A 15,736-nucleotide genomic window follows, 5' to 3' on the forward strand; every position below is an offset into this window, starting at 1 on the left:
CATATGAATGGAGGTACTAATAGTATAAAAGGGTAAGATTGGAGTGGAAATAAAAGCATCATAAATTATAATATCTCTTCATTTTACAGATGAGGTAACCAAAGCTCAGAAAGATTAAATTATGTGTTCTATCCATCTAGGCACCTTCTAATATGATTTTTAAAGTGCTGAAAGGCTAGTATTCTCAAAAGTATATCCCTTCTCCCTTTCCACCACTCAAGTGTTTTTGATAGAGTATTTTAAATTCCTACTACTTGTCTCTTCCTTTTTTTTTTCTTTTTCTTATCCAGCAAATATTTACTGATTATGTACTGTGGACAAGTTATTTGGAGGTGTCAACAATACAGTCAATGTGGCTTGCATAAATGTACTAAGAAAATGTTAACATGGTATTTTTCTTGGAAAGAAAATAATTAGTGCATCTTGGTATCTTAAATTTATCTAACTGTTAGATTTTAAAAATCCCTGAGAGAGCAGGACATAGAGTAGAGAATTTTTTAAATTATAGGGAAAAAGAAAAATTGACAAAGTAATATTTAGATTTAGGGTAGCTAAAGAGGTTTGGAAGTCCTGGGCGAGGAGACTCATCTACAGGGACAGCATGAAAGTAATATGATCCTAATGGGAGGTGGGAGAGAAGTGAGCAAGAATAATGTGAGAAGAGAGATTCTGAAAACTCTGCCTCGCCAAAAGTAAACTTTATTTAAAGCCAATCCTGCCAAAACAAATTGTTTAATTTTCTAAGCTATTTGGATTTTGTTCTCTTGAGATTACTCCAGTTCTCTGGGGGAACCAGAGATACTTTTTCATTAATAAGCAAACACTAGTAGAAAGATTGTAAAGAAACCATTAAAGGTTTTCCTAGGTTTTTCAAAGGTTAGAGGAGGAGGGAATTTTAATTTGGAAATTTCTGTTACTGGAGTATTAGAACAGGGTCAAACATAGACATGGCTTGTTGGAGGGCTTTGGCCTCAAGAAAGCAACATGAAAGCTCCTAGTGAGTGCTAGGAGGTCTAAGTGGGGAAGAAGTGTAGGTGGAAGGCAGAAAATGGTTAGGAAGATGAGGTAAAAAAGCACAACACAAACTAGAATACACACTATGATTTTAGCCATCCAAGACAGTTTGTATGATGGTGAGACTAGCATCGTATTATAGTAAGGAAAATGGTTGTTAGGATGATGGTGCTGTCTGACTTTTTAAAAGGTAATTTATTTTATCTTTTGAACATAAATACTATAAAAGGAGGTCAATGTTGAAGCATGTTAATTTTGCCCACAGTTGACTGTGTCTTCTCTTTTCCAAATGCTCACCTGGGATAAGTTACCTACTACCTACTGCCAAACCCTCTCTTCCTTTTTTGGCCTAATGTGGCTGTCAGGTTTTTGTTTCTTAATTTCTGTTTGTCTGAAATATCCCATTAATAGCAAAGTCTTATGGATTCTTTCTTTGAAATTCTTTCCTCTCTCTGTATACTGGTACTTCGGAATGTGATTTATTGCAAGCTCTTTTGTTTCCTCTACTCTCCAAATTAGCCTACATATCAGTGTTATCTTCTTAAAGCACCAGTTTCATCCTTCACTTGTCTACTTAAAAACAGAAAGATTCCCTTATGATCTTTCACAAGCAGCCAAACTTACTGATGTATTATTTATGATTTTCTATAATCTGATCAAGCTTACCCATCCAGCCATATTTCCCACCACTCTGCAACATAAATCTTATGTATAAACCTCCTTATAAACTGCCCATATAGCAAGATGTTTCTTATATTTGCTTTTCCCATCATTCTTTCTCCCTCAAAGAATGCTTTTTCCCCTCACTGCCTTGGCAGGTTCTGCCGATTTTTCTGACTCTGCTTTAGATACTACCCCCTACAGAGGATATTTCTAAGTGCTACAGGCTTTATGAATATTTCTTTTCAAAATCACTTGGTACTTAAGGCCTTTATTACATTTTACACTCTATTATACCTTATTGTTATTTTATTCTGTTTCCTGTATGTTCTTTGCCCAACCAAATTATTAGTTTTTTAAGGGAAACGCTCATTTCCAAACACGTTAACCTGTTGCTAAACACGGAATAGACTTTCAATAAATACTGTTTTTTAAAAAATGTTTTATTTATTTATTTATTTGGCTGCGTCAGGTCTTAGTTGCAGCACGCAGGATCTTCGTTGTGGCATGTGGGATCTTTTTTTTGCAGCGCATGGGCTCTTCACTGCGGTGCGCGGGCTCCAGGGCACGCAGGCTCAGTAGTTGGCAGCGTGTGAGCTCTCTAGTTGTGGCACGGGGGCTCCAGAGCCCATGGGCTCAGTAGTTGCAGCACGAACGCTCTCTAGTTGTGGTGCGTGGACTCTAGAGTGTGCAGGCTCAGTAGTTGCGGCGTGTGGTTTTAGTTGCCCCACAGCATGTGGGATCTTAGTTCCCCGACCAGGGATTGAACCTGCATCCCCTTCATTGGAAGGCAGATTCTTAACCACTGGACCACCAGGGAAGTCCCTCAATAAATATTTTTGATTGAGGTAGTATTGTTGACCAATTTTGTTATAAAGGTTAGATAAGCTAGACAGAATTCTTAAGAGATGATTTATTTAGATATCTAAAACTGAAAGATGCTCCCTTAAAAACTCAAAATCAGTCTTTTAAAAATATCTAATTCTCTATTACAAACTTTCCTAAAAATACAGATGTCTATTGCTTCATATCACCCCAAAATTTAGTCACTTAGAACAATGAATGTTTATTATCACACAGTATCTGTAGGTCAGGAATCTGGGTGTGGCTAAGTGACTCTGGCTTAAGGTCTCTCATGAGGTTGCAGTCAGTGTGTCAGTTGGGGCTGCAGTCTTATCTCCAGGCCCAACTGAGGAAGATCTGCTTCCAAGCTTTCTCGCTTGGTTGTTGGCAGGATTCAGTTCCTCACAGGTTGTTAGACTGAGGTTCTCAGTTCCTCATTGACTGTGGCTCTCTGTGGCTCTCTCTCTAGAGGCTTCCTTCAATTCCTTGCCGTGGGCATCTCCAAAAGGCAGCTCAGAACATGGCAGGTGGCATTCCTCAGAGTGAGCAAATGAGAAAGCACCATGACAAACGACACAATATTTTCTTTTATAATTTTGTAAGTGACATTTCATTAATTCTGTTGTATTTGATTCACTAGAAGTGAATCCAGTCCACACTCAAGGGAAGGTGATTATACAAAGGTATGAATGCCAGGCTATAGGGCTCATTGAGGTCCATCACAGAGGCTGCCTCCCTTAGTCAGGCCATTCTTCTCTTGTCTGAAGATCTTTTCTGACCTCAGGAAAAGAGGGGTTGCTTATCTGAGTCTTTCCCAATAATTATTCTATTCTTAGCACCTAAGCTTTAATCCATGATAGCATATCTAGGGTCATTTAGTATTGAATTATGTAATGTTCTGCATCCTGACCCTATTAAAGTTGTAGGAAAGCATACACTACAGTCTTTTATCAGGATAAATACAGAGCTTAAATGAGATATAGGATACCAGTATAGCAAATATGTTCTCAATTATTTGAATAAATAATGTATAAAATTTACTCAAAGCGTAGTTTTCAGTTAAATGCTATATTAAAACCTCAACATGTAAATATACAATGTGCCATGTATAATAAGGATTCAAAAATGTTTGTTAAATACACTTGCTTATATATTTCTGTGAATGAATTAATTTAGTGATTTAGAATTCCTGTACCTATGGTGGAATAAAATTGTTATCAGTTAGATTTTGCCATCTTAAAGTTCTAAATAAAAGCAAAAATAATAATATATTGATGTTCGTAGGAATTTCTTTATTATCAGAGTTGGAGAGATTAAAAGAATACTTTTTTAAAAACTTATTTATGTATTTATCTTTGGCTGCGTTGGGTCTTCGTTGCTGCGTGCAGCTTTCGCTAGTTGTAGCAAGCGGGGGCTAATCTTTGTTGTGGTGCATGGGCTTCTGATTTGTGGTGGCTTCTCTTGTTGCAGAGCACAGGCTCTAAGCGCATGGGCTTCAGTAGTTGTGGCTCGTCGGCTTAGTAGTTGTGGCTCACGGGCTCTAGAGCGCAGGCTCAGTAGTTGTGGCACATGGGCTTAGTTGCTCCTTGGCATGTGGGGTCTTCCCGGACCAGGGCTTGAACCCATGTCCCCTGCACTGGCAGGCGGATTCTTAACCACTGTGCCACCAGGGAAGTCCCTAAAAGAATACTTGATGCAGTCTTTAGAAGTTTATTTTGAATTTGAAAATAAAAGTTAATAAAACAATTTATCAACTTAGTGATTTGGGAGGCTGGCTGAGAAGTTAGTTCCATGTATCACTGTTTATATCAAATTAATTCCAGATAAAGATTTAAACGTAAAAAAAGACAAATATAAAATTACATGAAGAAAGTATATGTGAATGTTTGTATACTCTGAAGAGGTGAAAATCTTTCTGACATGACATCAAACCCATCAAACCCAGAAGCTATAATAGAAGAATTTGACTATACTGAAATTAAATATTTCTGTATGGTGAAAAGTAGGCAAAAAACATCACCATAAAGTCAGAAGCCATTATGGGAAAAAAAAAATTTACCATGTATAACAGGAAATGTTCTAATTCCTCTAACTGAAAAAGAGCTTTTATGTGGTTCAGTAAAAAAAAAAAAAATGATACTTGTATAGGCAGGCAATTCAAAGATAAGTATATATAATTAATACATAGTTAAAAAGGCAAAACATGGATAAAAAGTTACTGCATATATTAAAATGATGCTACATATATTTAAAAGGTATCACGTATACTAAAAGTCATTTATAGGGGCTTCCCTGGTAGCACAGTGGTTAAGAATCCGCCTGCCAATGCAGGGAACACGGGTTCCAGGGAACACGGGTTCGAGCCCTGGGCTGGGAAGATCCCACATGCCGCGGAGCAACTAAGCCCACGTGCCACAACTACTGAGCCTGCACTCTAGAGGCCGCGAGTCACAACTACTGAGCCCGTATGCCACAACTAATGAAGCCTGCACGCCTAGAGCCTGTGCTCTGCAACAAGAGAAGCCACCGCAATAAGGAGGCCGCACCCCGCAACGAAGAGTAGCCCCCGCTTGCTGCAACTAGAGGAAGTCCGCGTGCAGCAACAAAGACCCAATGCAGCCAAAAATAAATAAGTAAATAAATTTATTTTTTAAAAAGTCATTTATATATTAAAATGGTGATACCAAGTGAAAATACCTGTATAAAAATGTATCAGTTTGGGGGAAGTATAGTTGCTTTACAATATTATATTAGTTTCAGGTGTACAGCATAGTGATTCAGTATTTTTACAGATTATACTCCATTAAAAGCTATTACAAGATAATGGCTTTAATTCCCTGTGCTATACAATATATTCTTGTTGCTTATCTATTTTATACATAGTAGTTTGTATCTCAATTCCATACCCCTTTCTTACCTCTCTCTCTCCCCTCTCCTCACCGGTAACCACTAAGATACCAGTTTTTTAAATGCAAAAAAAAATGTTTGCTTACTTCTAAGAATGACAAACATTTAGAAGACTGATGACACCCATTCTTGGAAAGGTATTGGGGTAATAGTTATCTTGCTGATAGCAGTGAAACTTGGTAAAAACCTTTTAGAGCTTTATTGTAGTGACATGGAAAGATGCTTAAATATAAAGAGGAGGAAAAAGAAAGTTCAAAACATAGGATGTACACTGAAAAAAATATGTGAGACCTTAGCTAACAGTTAACATTGATTTTCTCTGAATGGGGGGGGTAAATATTTTATGTTACCTATTGCTACAATTTATAATTAAAATATATTACCTTTGTAATTAGATAAAAAGTAATATTTTTAAAAGGCAACTTTACCATTTCTTTTTACAGGAGACTACATGCTTGATACAAAGCCAAAAGAAATTTCAGAAATTCAACGTTTAAACTATGAGCAGGTAATAGATACAATTTTTGTTATATTAAGATAGTTAATTTTTACTTACAGATATATTCATTGGTCTCTATCAGTGGCTTTTCTTTTTTTTTAATTTTTTAATTTTATTTATTTTTTTATACAGCAGGTTCTTATTAGTTATCTATTTTATACATATTAGTGTATATATGTCAATCCCAATCTCCCAATTCATCACACCACCCCCACCACCACCCCCACCACTTTCCCCCCTTGGTGTCCATACGTTTGTTCTCTACATCTGTGTCTCTATTTCTGCCTTGTAAACCAGTTCATCTGTACCATTTTTATAGGTTCCACATATATGCATTAATATACGATATTTGTTTTTCTCTTTCCGACTTACTTCACTCTGTATGACAATCTCTAGATCCATCCACGTCTCTACAAATGACCCAATTTTGTTCCTTTTTATGGCTGAGTAATATTCCATTGTATATATATATACAACACATCTTCTTTATCCATTTGTCTGTTGATGGGCATTTAGGTTGCTTCCATGACCTGGCTATTGTAAATAGTGCTGCAATGAACATTGGGGTGCATGTGTCTTTTGAATTATGGTTTTCTCTGGGTATATGCCCAGGAGTGGGATTGCTGGGTCATATGGTAATTCTATTTTTAGTTTTTTAAGGAACCTCTGTACTGTTCTCCAAAGGGGCTATATCAATTTACATTCCCACCAACAGTATAAGAGGGTTCCCTTTTCTCCACACCCTCTCCAGCATTTGTTGTTTGTAGATTTTCTGTTGATGTCCATTCTAATTGGTGTGAGGTGATACCTCATTGTAGTTTTAATTTGCATTTCTCTAATAATTAGTGATGTTGGGCAGCTTTTTATGTGCTTCTTGGCCATCTGTATGTCTTCTTTGGAGAAATGTCTATTTAGGTCTTCTGCCCATTTTTTGATTGGGTTGTTTGTTTTTTTAATATTGAGCTACATGAGCTGTTTATATATTTTGGAGATTAATCCTTTGTCTGTTGATTCGTTTGCAAATATTTTCTCCCGTGCTGAAGGTTGTCTTTTTGTCTTGTTTGTGGTTTGCTTTGCTTTACAAAGCTCTTAAGTCTTATTAGGTCCCATTTGTTTATTTTTATTACCATTACTCTAGGAGGTGGATCAAAAAAGATCTTGCTGTGATTTATGTCAAAGAGTGTTCTTCCTATGTTTTCCTCTAAGACTTTTATAGTGTCTGGCCTCACATTTAGGTCTTTAATCCATTTTGAGTTTATTTTTGTGTATGGTGTTAGGGAGTGTTCTAATTTCATTCTTTTACATGTAGCTGTCCAGTTTTCCCAACACCACTTATTGAAGAGACTGTCTTTTCTCCATTGTACATCCTGGCTTGCTTTGTCATAGATTAGTTGACCATAGGTACGTGGGTTTATCTTTGGGCTTTCTATCCTGTTCCATTGATCTATATTTCTGTTTTTGTGCCCATACTATATTGTCTTGATTATTGTAGCTTTGTAGTATAGTCTGAATTCAGGGATTCTGATTCCTCCAGCTCCACTTTTTTCCCTCAAGACTGCTTTGGCTATTCGGGGTCTTTTGTGTCTCCATACAAATTTTAAGACTTTTTGTTCTAGTTCTGTAAAAAATGCCATTGGTGATTTGATAGGGATTGCATTGAATCTGTAGATTGCTTTGGGTAGTATAGTTATTTTAACAGTATTGATTCTTCCAGTCCAAGAACATGGTATATCTCTCCATCTGTTTGTGTCATCTTTTTAAAAAAAATTTTTTTTTATATATCAGGTTCTTATTGGTTATCCATTTTATACATATTAGTGTATATATGTCAATCCCAGCTGCTTTTGCTGCATCCCATAGGTTTTGGATCATCATGTTTTCATTGTAATTTGTCTGTAGATATTTTTTGATTTCCTCTTTAATTTCTTCAGTGATCTCTTAGTTATTTAGTAACGTATTGTTTACCCTCCATGCGTTTGTGTTTTTTATGGTTTCTTTTGCTGTAATTGATTTCTAATCTCATAGCGTTGTGGTCGGAAAAGATGCTTGATATGATTTCAATTTTCTTAAATTTACCAAGGCTTGATTTGTGACCCACAATGTGATCAATCCTGGAGAATGTTCCATGTGCACTTGAGAAGAAAGTGTAATCTGCTATTTTTGGAAGGAATGTCCTATAAATATCAATTAAATCTATATGGTCCATTGTGTCATTTAAAGCTTGTGTTTCCTTATTAATTTTCTGTTGGGATGATCTGTCCATTGGTGTAAGTGAGGTGTTAAAAGTCCCCCACTATTATTGTGTTACTGTCAATTTCCTCTTTTATAGCTGTTAGTTGCCTTACGTATTGAGGTGCTCCTGTGTTGGGTGCATATATATTTACAATTGTTATAGCTTCTTCTCGGATTGATCCCTTGATCATTATGTAGTATCCTTCCTTGTCTCTTATAACATTCTTTATTTTAAAGTCTATTTTATCTGATATAAGTATTGCTACTCCAGCTTTCTTTTTATTTCCATTTGCATGGAATATCTTTTTCCATCCCCTCACTTTCAGTCTGTATGTGTCCCTAGGTCTGAAGTGGGTCTCTTGTAGACAGCATATATATGGGTCTTGTTTTTGTATACATTCAGCGAGCCTGTGTCTTTTGGTTGGAGCATTTAATCCATTCATGTTTAAGGTAATTATTGATATCTATGCTCCTTTACCATTTTCTTAATTGTTTTGGGTTTGTTTTTGTAGGTCCTTTTCTTCTCTTGTGTTTCCCACTTAGAGAAGTTCCTTTAGCATTTGTTGTAGAGCTGGTTTGGTGGTACTGGATTCTCCTAGCTTTTGCTTGTCTGTAAAGCTTTTGATTTCTCCACTGATTCTGGATGTGATCCTTGGCAAATAGAATAATCTTGGTTGTATGTTCTTCCCTTTCACCACTTTAAATATATTGTGCCACTCCCTTCTGGCTTGTGGAGTTTCTGCTGAGAAATCAGCTGTTAACCTTATGGGAGTTCCCTTGTATGTTATTTGTCCTTTTTCCCTCGTTGCTTTCAGTAATTTTTCTTTGTCTTTAATTTTTGTCAATTTGATTACTGTGTGTGTCGGCGGGTTTCTCCTTGGGTTTATCCTGCCTGGGACTGTCTGCACTTCCTGTACTTGGATGGCTATTTCCTTTCCCATGTTAGGGAAGTTTTTGACTATAATCTCTTCACATATTTTCTTGGGTCCTTTCTCTCTCTCTTCCCTTCTGGGACCCCTATAATGCAAATGTTGTTGCATTCAGTGTTGTCCCAGAGGTCCCTTAGGCTGTCTTCATTTCTTTTCATTCTTTTTTGTTTAGTCTGTTCCACAGCAGTGAATTCCACCATTCTGTCTTCCAGATCACTTATCCGTTCTTCTGCCTCAGTTATTCTGCTATTGATTCCTTCTAGTGTATTTTTCGTTTCAGTTATTGTATTGTTCATCTCTGTTTGTTCTTTAATTCTTCTAGGCTTTTGTTAAACATTTCTTGCATCTTCTTGATCTTTGCCTCCATTCTTTTCCCGAGGTCCTGGATCATCTTCATTATCATTATTCTGAATTCTTTTTCTGGAAGGTTGCCTTTCTCCACTTCATTTAGTTGTTTTTCTGGGGTTTTTTCTTGTTCCTTCATCTGGTACAAAGTCCTCTGTCTTTTCATTTTGTCTATCTTTCTGTGAATGTGGTTTTCCTTCCACAGGCTGCAGAATTGTAGTTCTTCTTGCTTCTGCTGTCTGCTGTCTCGTGGATGAGGCTATCTAAGAGGCTTGTGCAAGCTTCCTGATGGGAGGGACTGGTGGTGGGTAGAGCTGGCTGTTGCTCTGGTGGGCAGAGCTCAGTAAAACTTTAATCCACTTGTTTGCTGATGGGTTGGGCTGGGTTCCCTCCCTGTTGGTTGTTTGGCCTGAGGCGACCCAGCACTGGAGCCTACCCGGCTCTTTGGTGGGGCTAATGGCAGACTCTGGGAGGGCTCACGCCAAGGAGTACTTCCCAGAACTTCTGCTTCCAGTGTCCCTGTCCCCACAGTAAGCGACATCCACCCCCTGCCTCTGCAGAAGACCCTCCAACACTAGCAGGTAGGTCTGGTTCAGTCTCCCCTGGGGTCACTGCTCCTTCCCTTGGGTCCCGATATGTGCACTACTTTGTGTGTGCCCTCCAAGAGTGGAGTCTCTGTTTCCCCTGTCCTGTCAAAGTCCTGCAATCAAATCCCGCTAGCCTTCAAAGCCTGATTCTCTAGGAATTCCTCCTCCTGTTGCTGGACCCCCAGGTTGGGAAGCCTGACGTGGGGCTCAGAATCTTCACTGCAGTGGGTGGACTTCTGTGATATAAGTGTTCTCCAGTTTGTGAGTCACCCACCCAGCAGTTATGGGATTTGATTTTATTGTCATTGTACCCCTCCTACCATCTCATTGTGGCTTTTCCTTTGTCTTTGGATGTGGGGATCTTTTTTGGTGAGTTCCAGTGTCTTCCTGTCCATGATTGTTCAGCAGTTGGTTGTGATTCCGGTGCTCTCGCAAGAGGGAGTCTCAGTGGATTTTTGGGCATATTCTTTGTTTTCTCTTTTTACACCCTTTTAAAACTGTAAAAACCATTCTTAGCTCACAGCCTTATTTGACCCACAGGCCGTACTTTGCTGATCTGTCTTTTATGTGAATCTATATGCAATGTAGAATGAAACATAGGTATCATTCTACACACCTATGTAGAATGATAACTTGGTATTTTCCTTGAAAAAATTGACTTTCAAGTGAATTTGTTATTGATTTATCTTTCCTCATTTGTGTACATTTTACAATTAAATTATATGTAGGAAACAGTTCAGCAGAAGATTTCTGGGGTATGTCATTAGGACTAAATCTGCTGTTTCATAGTTTCAATGTGTCTACGTTGCTTGGCACGTTCTTTAGAGATACTATTCTGTAATATAGGAGGGGACCACTGGGCTCAAAATTATTGGAGCTGTAAGAAAGCAAGCATAGCTTCATTTTCTTCAGTATTCTTCCTTTGTTTGACAATGGAAGGCAAGAAGAAATCAGGTTCTTACAGTGGAAGAAGTATCAGGCAGGGAAGAAACAGATATCATTGGAACCTTTATGTTTACTTTCAAAGTAACCCTTACTACATACTTTCACCAGTATCCAAATGGCAAAAAGAAAACAAAATTCATTTTGGTTTTGCAAAATTTCTTGAATTTGAATGTTCAAATAATCTAGTCCTAATGAAATGGAAAAGCCAGTATGTTGCATTGCATCACTGTGTAAGGTAGGAAATCCATAGCTAAAGCCAAATAGGTATGCTAAATCATTTAAATTCTATTGGAATTTGTAGCTTAAAGCAAGGATTTCTAAACATTTCTCACAATGGAAACTTCTTTTCAAATGAAATCTTAGGCTAACCTTCAATATATAAAACCAGTAAATATTTTATAAGTATAAAGTGTTATGGTTAAATTTATATCATTTATTTATCAAATTTGTATCATTTCTTATTGAAATCAGCAAGGCTATTATGATTAATACAAAAATTTGAAATTAGAAATTATGGATCACAGTTGCAGTTTCACATTAACCTCAAAATTCATTTTACTTCTGTTGCACAGTCTTGAGAAAATCTTTTTTATTTATTCATTTTTAAACATCTTTATTTGAAGTATAATTGCTTTACGATGTTGTGTTAGTCTCTGCTGTATAACAAAGTGAATCAGCTATATGTATACATATATCCCCATGTCTCCTCCCTCTTGCGTCTCCCTCCCACCCTCCCTATCCCACCCCTCTAGGTGGTCACAAAGCACCAAGCTGATCTCCCTGTGCTATGCAGCTGCTTCCCACTAGCTATCTATTTTACATTTGGTAGTGTATATATGTCCATACCACTCTCTTACTTCGTCCCAGCTTACCCTTCCCCCTCCCCATGTCCTCAAGTCCATTCTCTATGTCTGCCTCTTTATTCCTGTCCTGCTCCTAGGTTCATGAGAACCATTTTTTTTTTATTCCATATGTATGTGTTAGCATACGGTATTTGTTTTTTGAGAAAATCTTGAGTGATGAGTATTTGCAAATGATATCAGCACTTTGTTTCAAGTCTGTTTTGCAGTCTCAGGATATGTTTCCATTAAGGTGATCTAGACTCTTGAAAAATGATTGGAAGTAAAGTTTTGCTTCAAAGTTGAAACAGACACTAACAACCACTTGCATTTCTTATAAACATGTTAGACAGAAAGTACCCTGCATTTAAAATAAGCTCTAAAACTATTTATAAGGTATTGTGATTGCATTACCATTAGTTTTGAGAATAGTGTGTACCAAGCTGATAAGACTGAGTCTAAGCTGGTGCTTAATGTTCCACAGGTGTGATGTAACAATGTTCTTTTTGTATAGTTTTGTGTGAGCAGAAATGTTTAAGCCTAAATTTTAGAAAGACCAATGCAGAGCTGCAGTCTTCCTAATTAAAAACCCTTTTACCAAAAAAAAAAAAAAAAAACCCTTTTACCAGAAATCATAATATAAACAAAGAGTGTATTTCTTTCAGTTTTGCTTAATGATGACAACACAAGAAAATACTCTGTGTGTGTGTGTGTGTGTGTTTATGACAGGTTTTTATATGACTGCAAATATATTTTTAAAATATATCTTATATTTAACTTTAAAATTTCACCACGTTAACAGTACCTTTAAGAAAAATTCTAAGAAACAGTTGAACTACTGGCTTAAAGGAGTAGTAATCCTTTCTTGTAAGCACCCATTTGGATTCAAGAACAAGATGGCAAAATACTCTTTTTAACTCTTTGTTTATAAATTTGTTTATTTTTATCAGTTTTATTTATGGATATTATTAATTGTATTAACTTAGTTATTTTAACATTTTATAATCTATTAAAAATGTAGAAGATACATAAAGGTATAAGCTTGACTCCAGGAGCTGTTAGAAATTATACTTCCCCCGAAGGAAACTGGATGTCTGGCAACTAAGAATTTAACAAATAGCAGAAAAAAATCAGTAGTATCAGTGGTAGAACTATAATCCTACAGTGGCTCATTATTGTTACTATTTTCTCACATTCATCATTGTTATGGCTTTAGGAAAAGTTTTAAAACACTGAAAGGAAAAAAATGTGAGCTGATTGTTTTCAAGGGTTCAACTTTTAGGAAGACTGAGAAAATATATTGTTTTGGGGGAATATAGTTATTAGAGGTGAAACTGACAAAATCCAAAGAGTATATAACAGTGTTATCCTGTTATAAATTCTTCATTCATAAATTTAAAATATTTGAATAATTTGTTTTCAGTCTGTATAGTCTCTTAGCATGGAATTTTATAAGTTAATTGGTAAAACAGAACTTTGTTATTATGACCTAAATTTGTCCATCTGAGATTTCAGTGAGAGTCCCTAATTTTAATATAAAAGGATTTAATTTCATGTTCACCCTTTCTACTATAAGCCCTCCAGTAGGCTATAGTCTGCTCCTGTTTTATATCTTTAGTGTGTAGCACAGTGTCTGATTAACAGTAGGGATTCAATAAAATTTTATCAAATTTTATATATTGGTTTTTATTTGTTCCATCAAATATACCCTCTAAATTATGTCCATATTTAATATATTAAAACGTTTAGAAAAACATGTTTTAATATAGTCTTCATTACACACTTATATGACCGTGTTTATTGAGAAAACTGTTGTGGACAGAACGACTCTTTAATTTGACCAACAAGTCTTTGTGATCCAGCCTTTATCTCAGACTTCATCTCCCACCATTTACATTGATACATAATTATTACCCAAAGTCCATAGTTTACATTAGGGTTCACTCTTGGTGTTTATACTTTCTTTGGGTTTTGAGAAATGTATAATGACATGTATCCACCTTTATAGTATCCTACAGAATAGTTTTCACTGCTGTAAAAGTCCTCAGTGCTCTGCCAGTACATCCCTCCCTCCTCCTAACCCCTGGCAACCACTGATCTTTTTACTGTCTCCATCGTTTTGCCTTTTCCCACTGTGTCATTTGGAATCATACAATATATTTCAGATTGGCTTCTTTCACTTAGTAATGTACATGTAAATTTTCTCCATGTCTGTTCATGGCTTGATAGCTCATTTCTTTTTCTTTCTTTTTTTTAAAATTGTGGTTAAAAAACATAATATAAAATTTACTCTCTTAACCATCTTTAAGTGTATAGTTTTGTCGTGTTAACTGTATTTATATTCTTGTATAACATCTCTAGGACATTTTCATCTTGTAAAACTAAAATTCTATACTCATTGAACAACTCTCCAGATCTCCCTCCCTCCAGCTCCTGACAACTACCATTCTACTTTCTATTTCCATGATTTTGACTACTCTAGATATCTCACATAAGTGGAGTCATACAGTATTTGTTCTTTTGCAGCAACTTATTTCACTCAGCATAATGTCCTCAAGTTTCATCCATGTTGTAGCATGTAATAGTATTTCCTTCTTTATTTTTTTAAGGCTGAATAATATTCCATTGTATATGTATACTATGTTCCCTTTATCCATTTATCTGTTAATGGACATTTGAGCTGCTTCCACCTCTTGGCTGTTGTGAATAATGCTGCAATGAATATGGGTGTACACATATCTCTTCAAGACGATGCTTTAAATTCTTTCAATTCTTTTAGGAATATACCTAGAAGTGGAAGAGGCCTTCCTCTTTGACTAGAAATTTTGTCTTTGGACTTCCTGGTCTAAAAATAGGCCCCTCACCCCTCTCACTCTGTACATCCTTATCCTGTTCAATTTTTCTTACTAATACTTGACTTTATAATTTACGTATTTGTCTCTCATAGTAGAATGTTAGTTCCATGAGATTAGGAACTTTGTTTTATCCACTCTTTTATCATTAGAACTCATACTAGTGCCTGGCACATAGTAGGTACTTAATAATAAAAATTGAAGGAATGAATAAATTGGATAAAATGGAAAATTTGTAGTAAATGTGCCTGCATTTAAATATCTTTTTTGTTGTTGTTTGATTTTCCTTATTTTTTCTCTTCCCCTTTCTATTTTCAGAATATGAGTGATGCTATGGCAGTACTGCACAAACTACAGACAGGCTTGGATGTAAATGTAAAATTCACTGGTGTTCGAGTGTTTGAATATACACCAGAATGCATAGTATTTGATCTTCTTGATATTCCTTTGTACCATGGATGGCTAGTGGACCCTCAGGTAAGTAGAAAATCTTAAATTATATGAACACAAATATAGTAAAAATCTATTAATTTGGCAAATTAATCTAGATTTATATTTTCTGATACTTATATTTTTGTGCTTTTACATGAAATTAGCCACATTGTGAGGTTAAGAGCACAGTCCTCCAGACTGCTAAATCTGCCCAAGACTTCTGACTATAATTTCATGGAGTTAGAGGCCAACTGCAAAGCTGAGTCCACATCCTCATCAACACTTGTTATTGTCCATCTTTTTGATTACAGCCATCCTAGTAGGTGTAAAGTTGTATCTCATTGTGGATTGTTTGCATTTCTCTAATGACTAATGATGTTGATCATCTTTTCATGTGCTTATGAGCCATTTGTATATCTTCTTTAGAGAAATATCTGCAGATCTCTTGCCCATTTTTAATTGGGCTATTTGACTTTTTGTTACTGGGTTCTAAGAGTTCTTTGTATACTTATATAAAGTATGTAAGTATAGAGTATATAGTTTTAGTGCTTAATTTAGGAGTATGATCCATTTTGAGTTGATTTGTATATATGGTTTGGGGAAGGGATCCAACGTTATTCTGCATGTGGATATTCAGTTGTACCAGCCCCAT

General features: G+C 36.1%; 1 protein-coding gene across 2 annotated transcripts in view; it reads left to right on the forward strand.

Annotated features, from left to right (window-relative positions):
• The window catches only part of MINDY2 (MINDY lysine 48 deubiquitinase 2), a 113,498-nt gene that overhangs the window by 19,546 nt on the left and 78,216 nt on the right, over positions 1-15,736 (forward strand). For both annotated transcript variants that reach the window (XR_014296393.1, XM_082648919.1), the window contains exons 3-4: positions 5,868-5,932; positions 14,971-15,129. Coding sequence is in view for 1 of the 2 variants with exons in the window: in XM_082648919.1 (XP_082505045.1) it covers positions 5,868-5,932; positions 14,971-15,129 (224 nt within the window). In the remaining variant the exon portion in view is untranslated. The remainder of the gene's footprint in view (positions 1-5,867; positions 5,933-14,970; positions 15,130-15,736) is intronic.

Source organism: Grampus griseus (assembly GCF_964374135.1).
Source record: "Grampus griseus genome assembly, chromosome: 2".
NCBI lineage: Eukaryota > Metazoa > Chordata > Mammalia > Artiodactyla > Delphinidae > Grampus > Grampus griseus.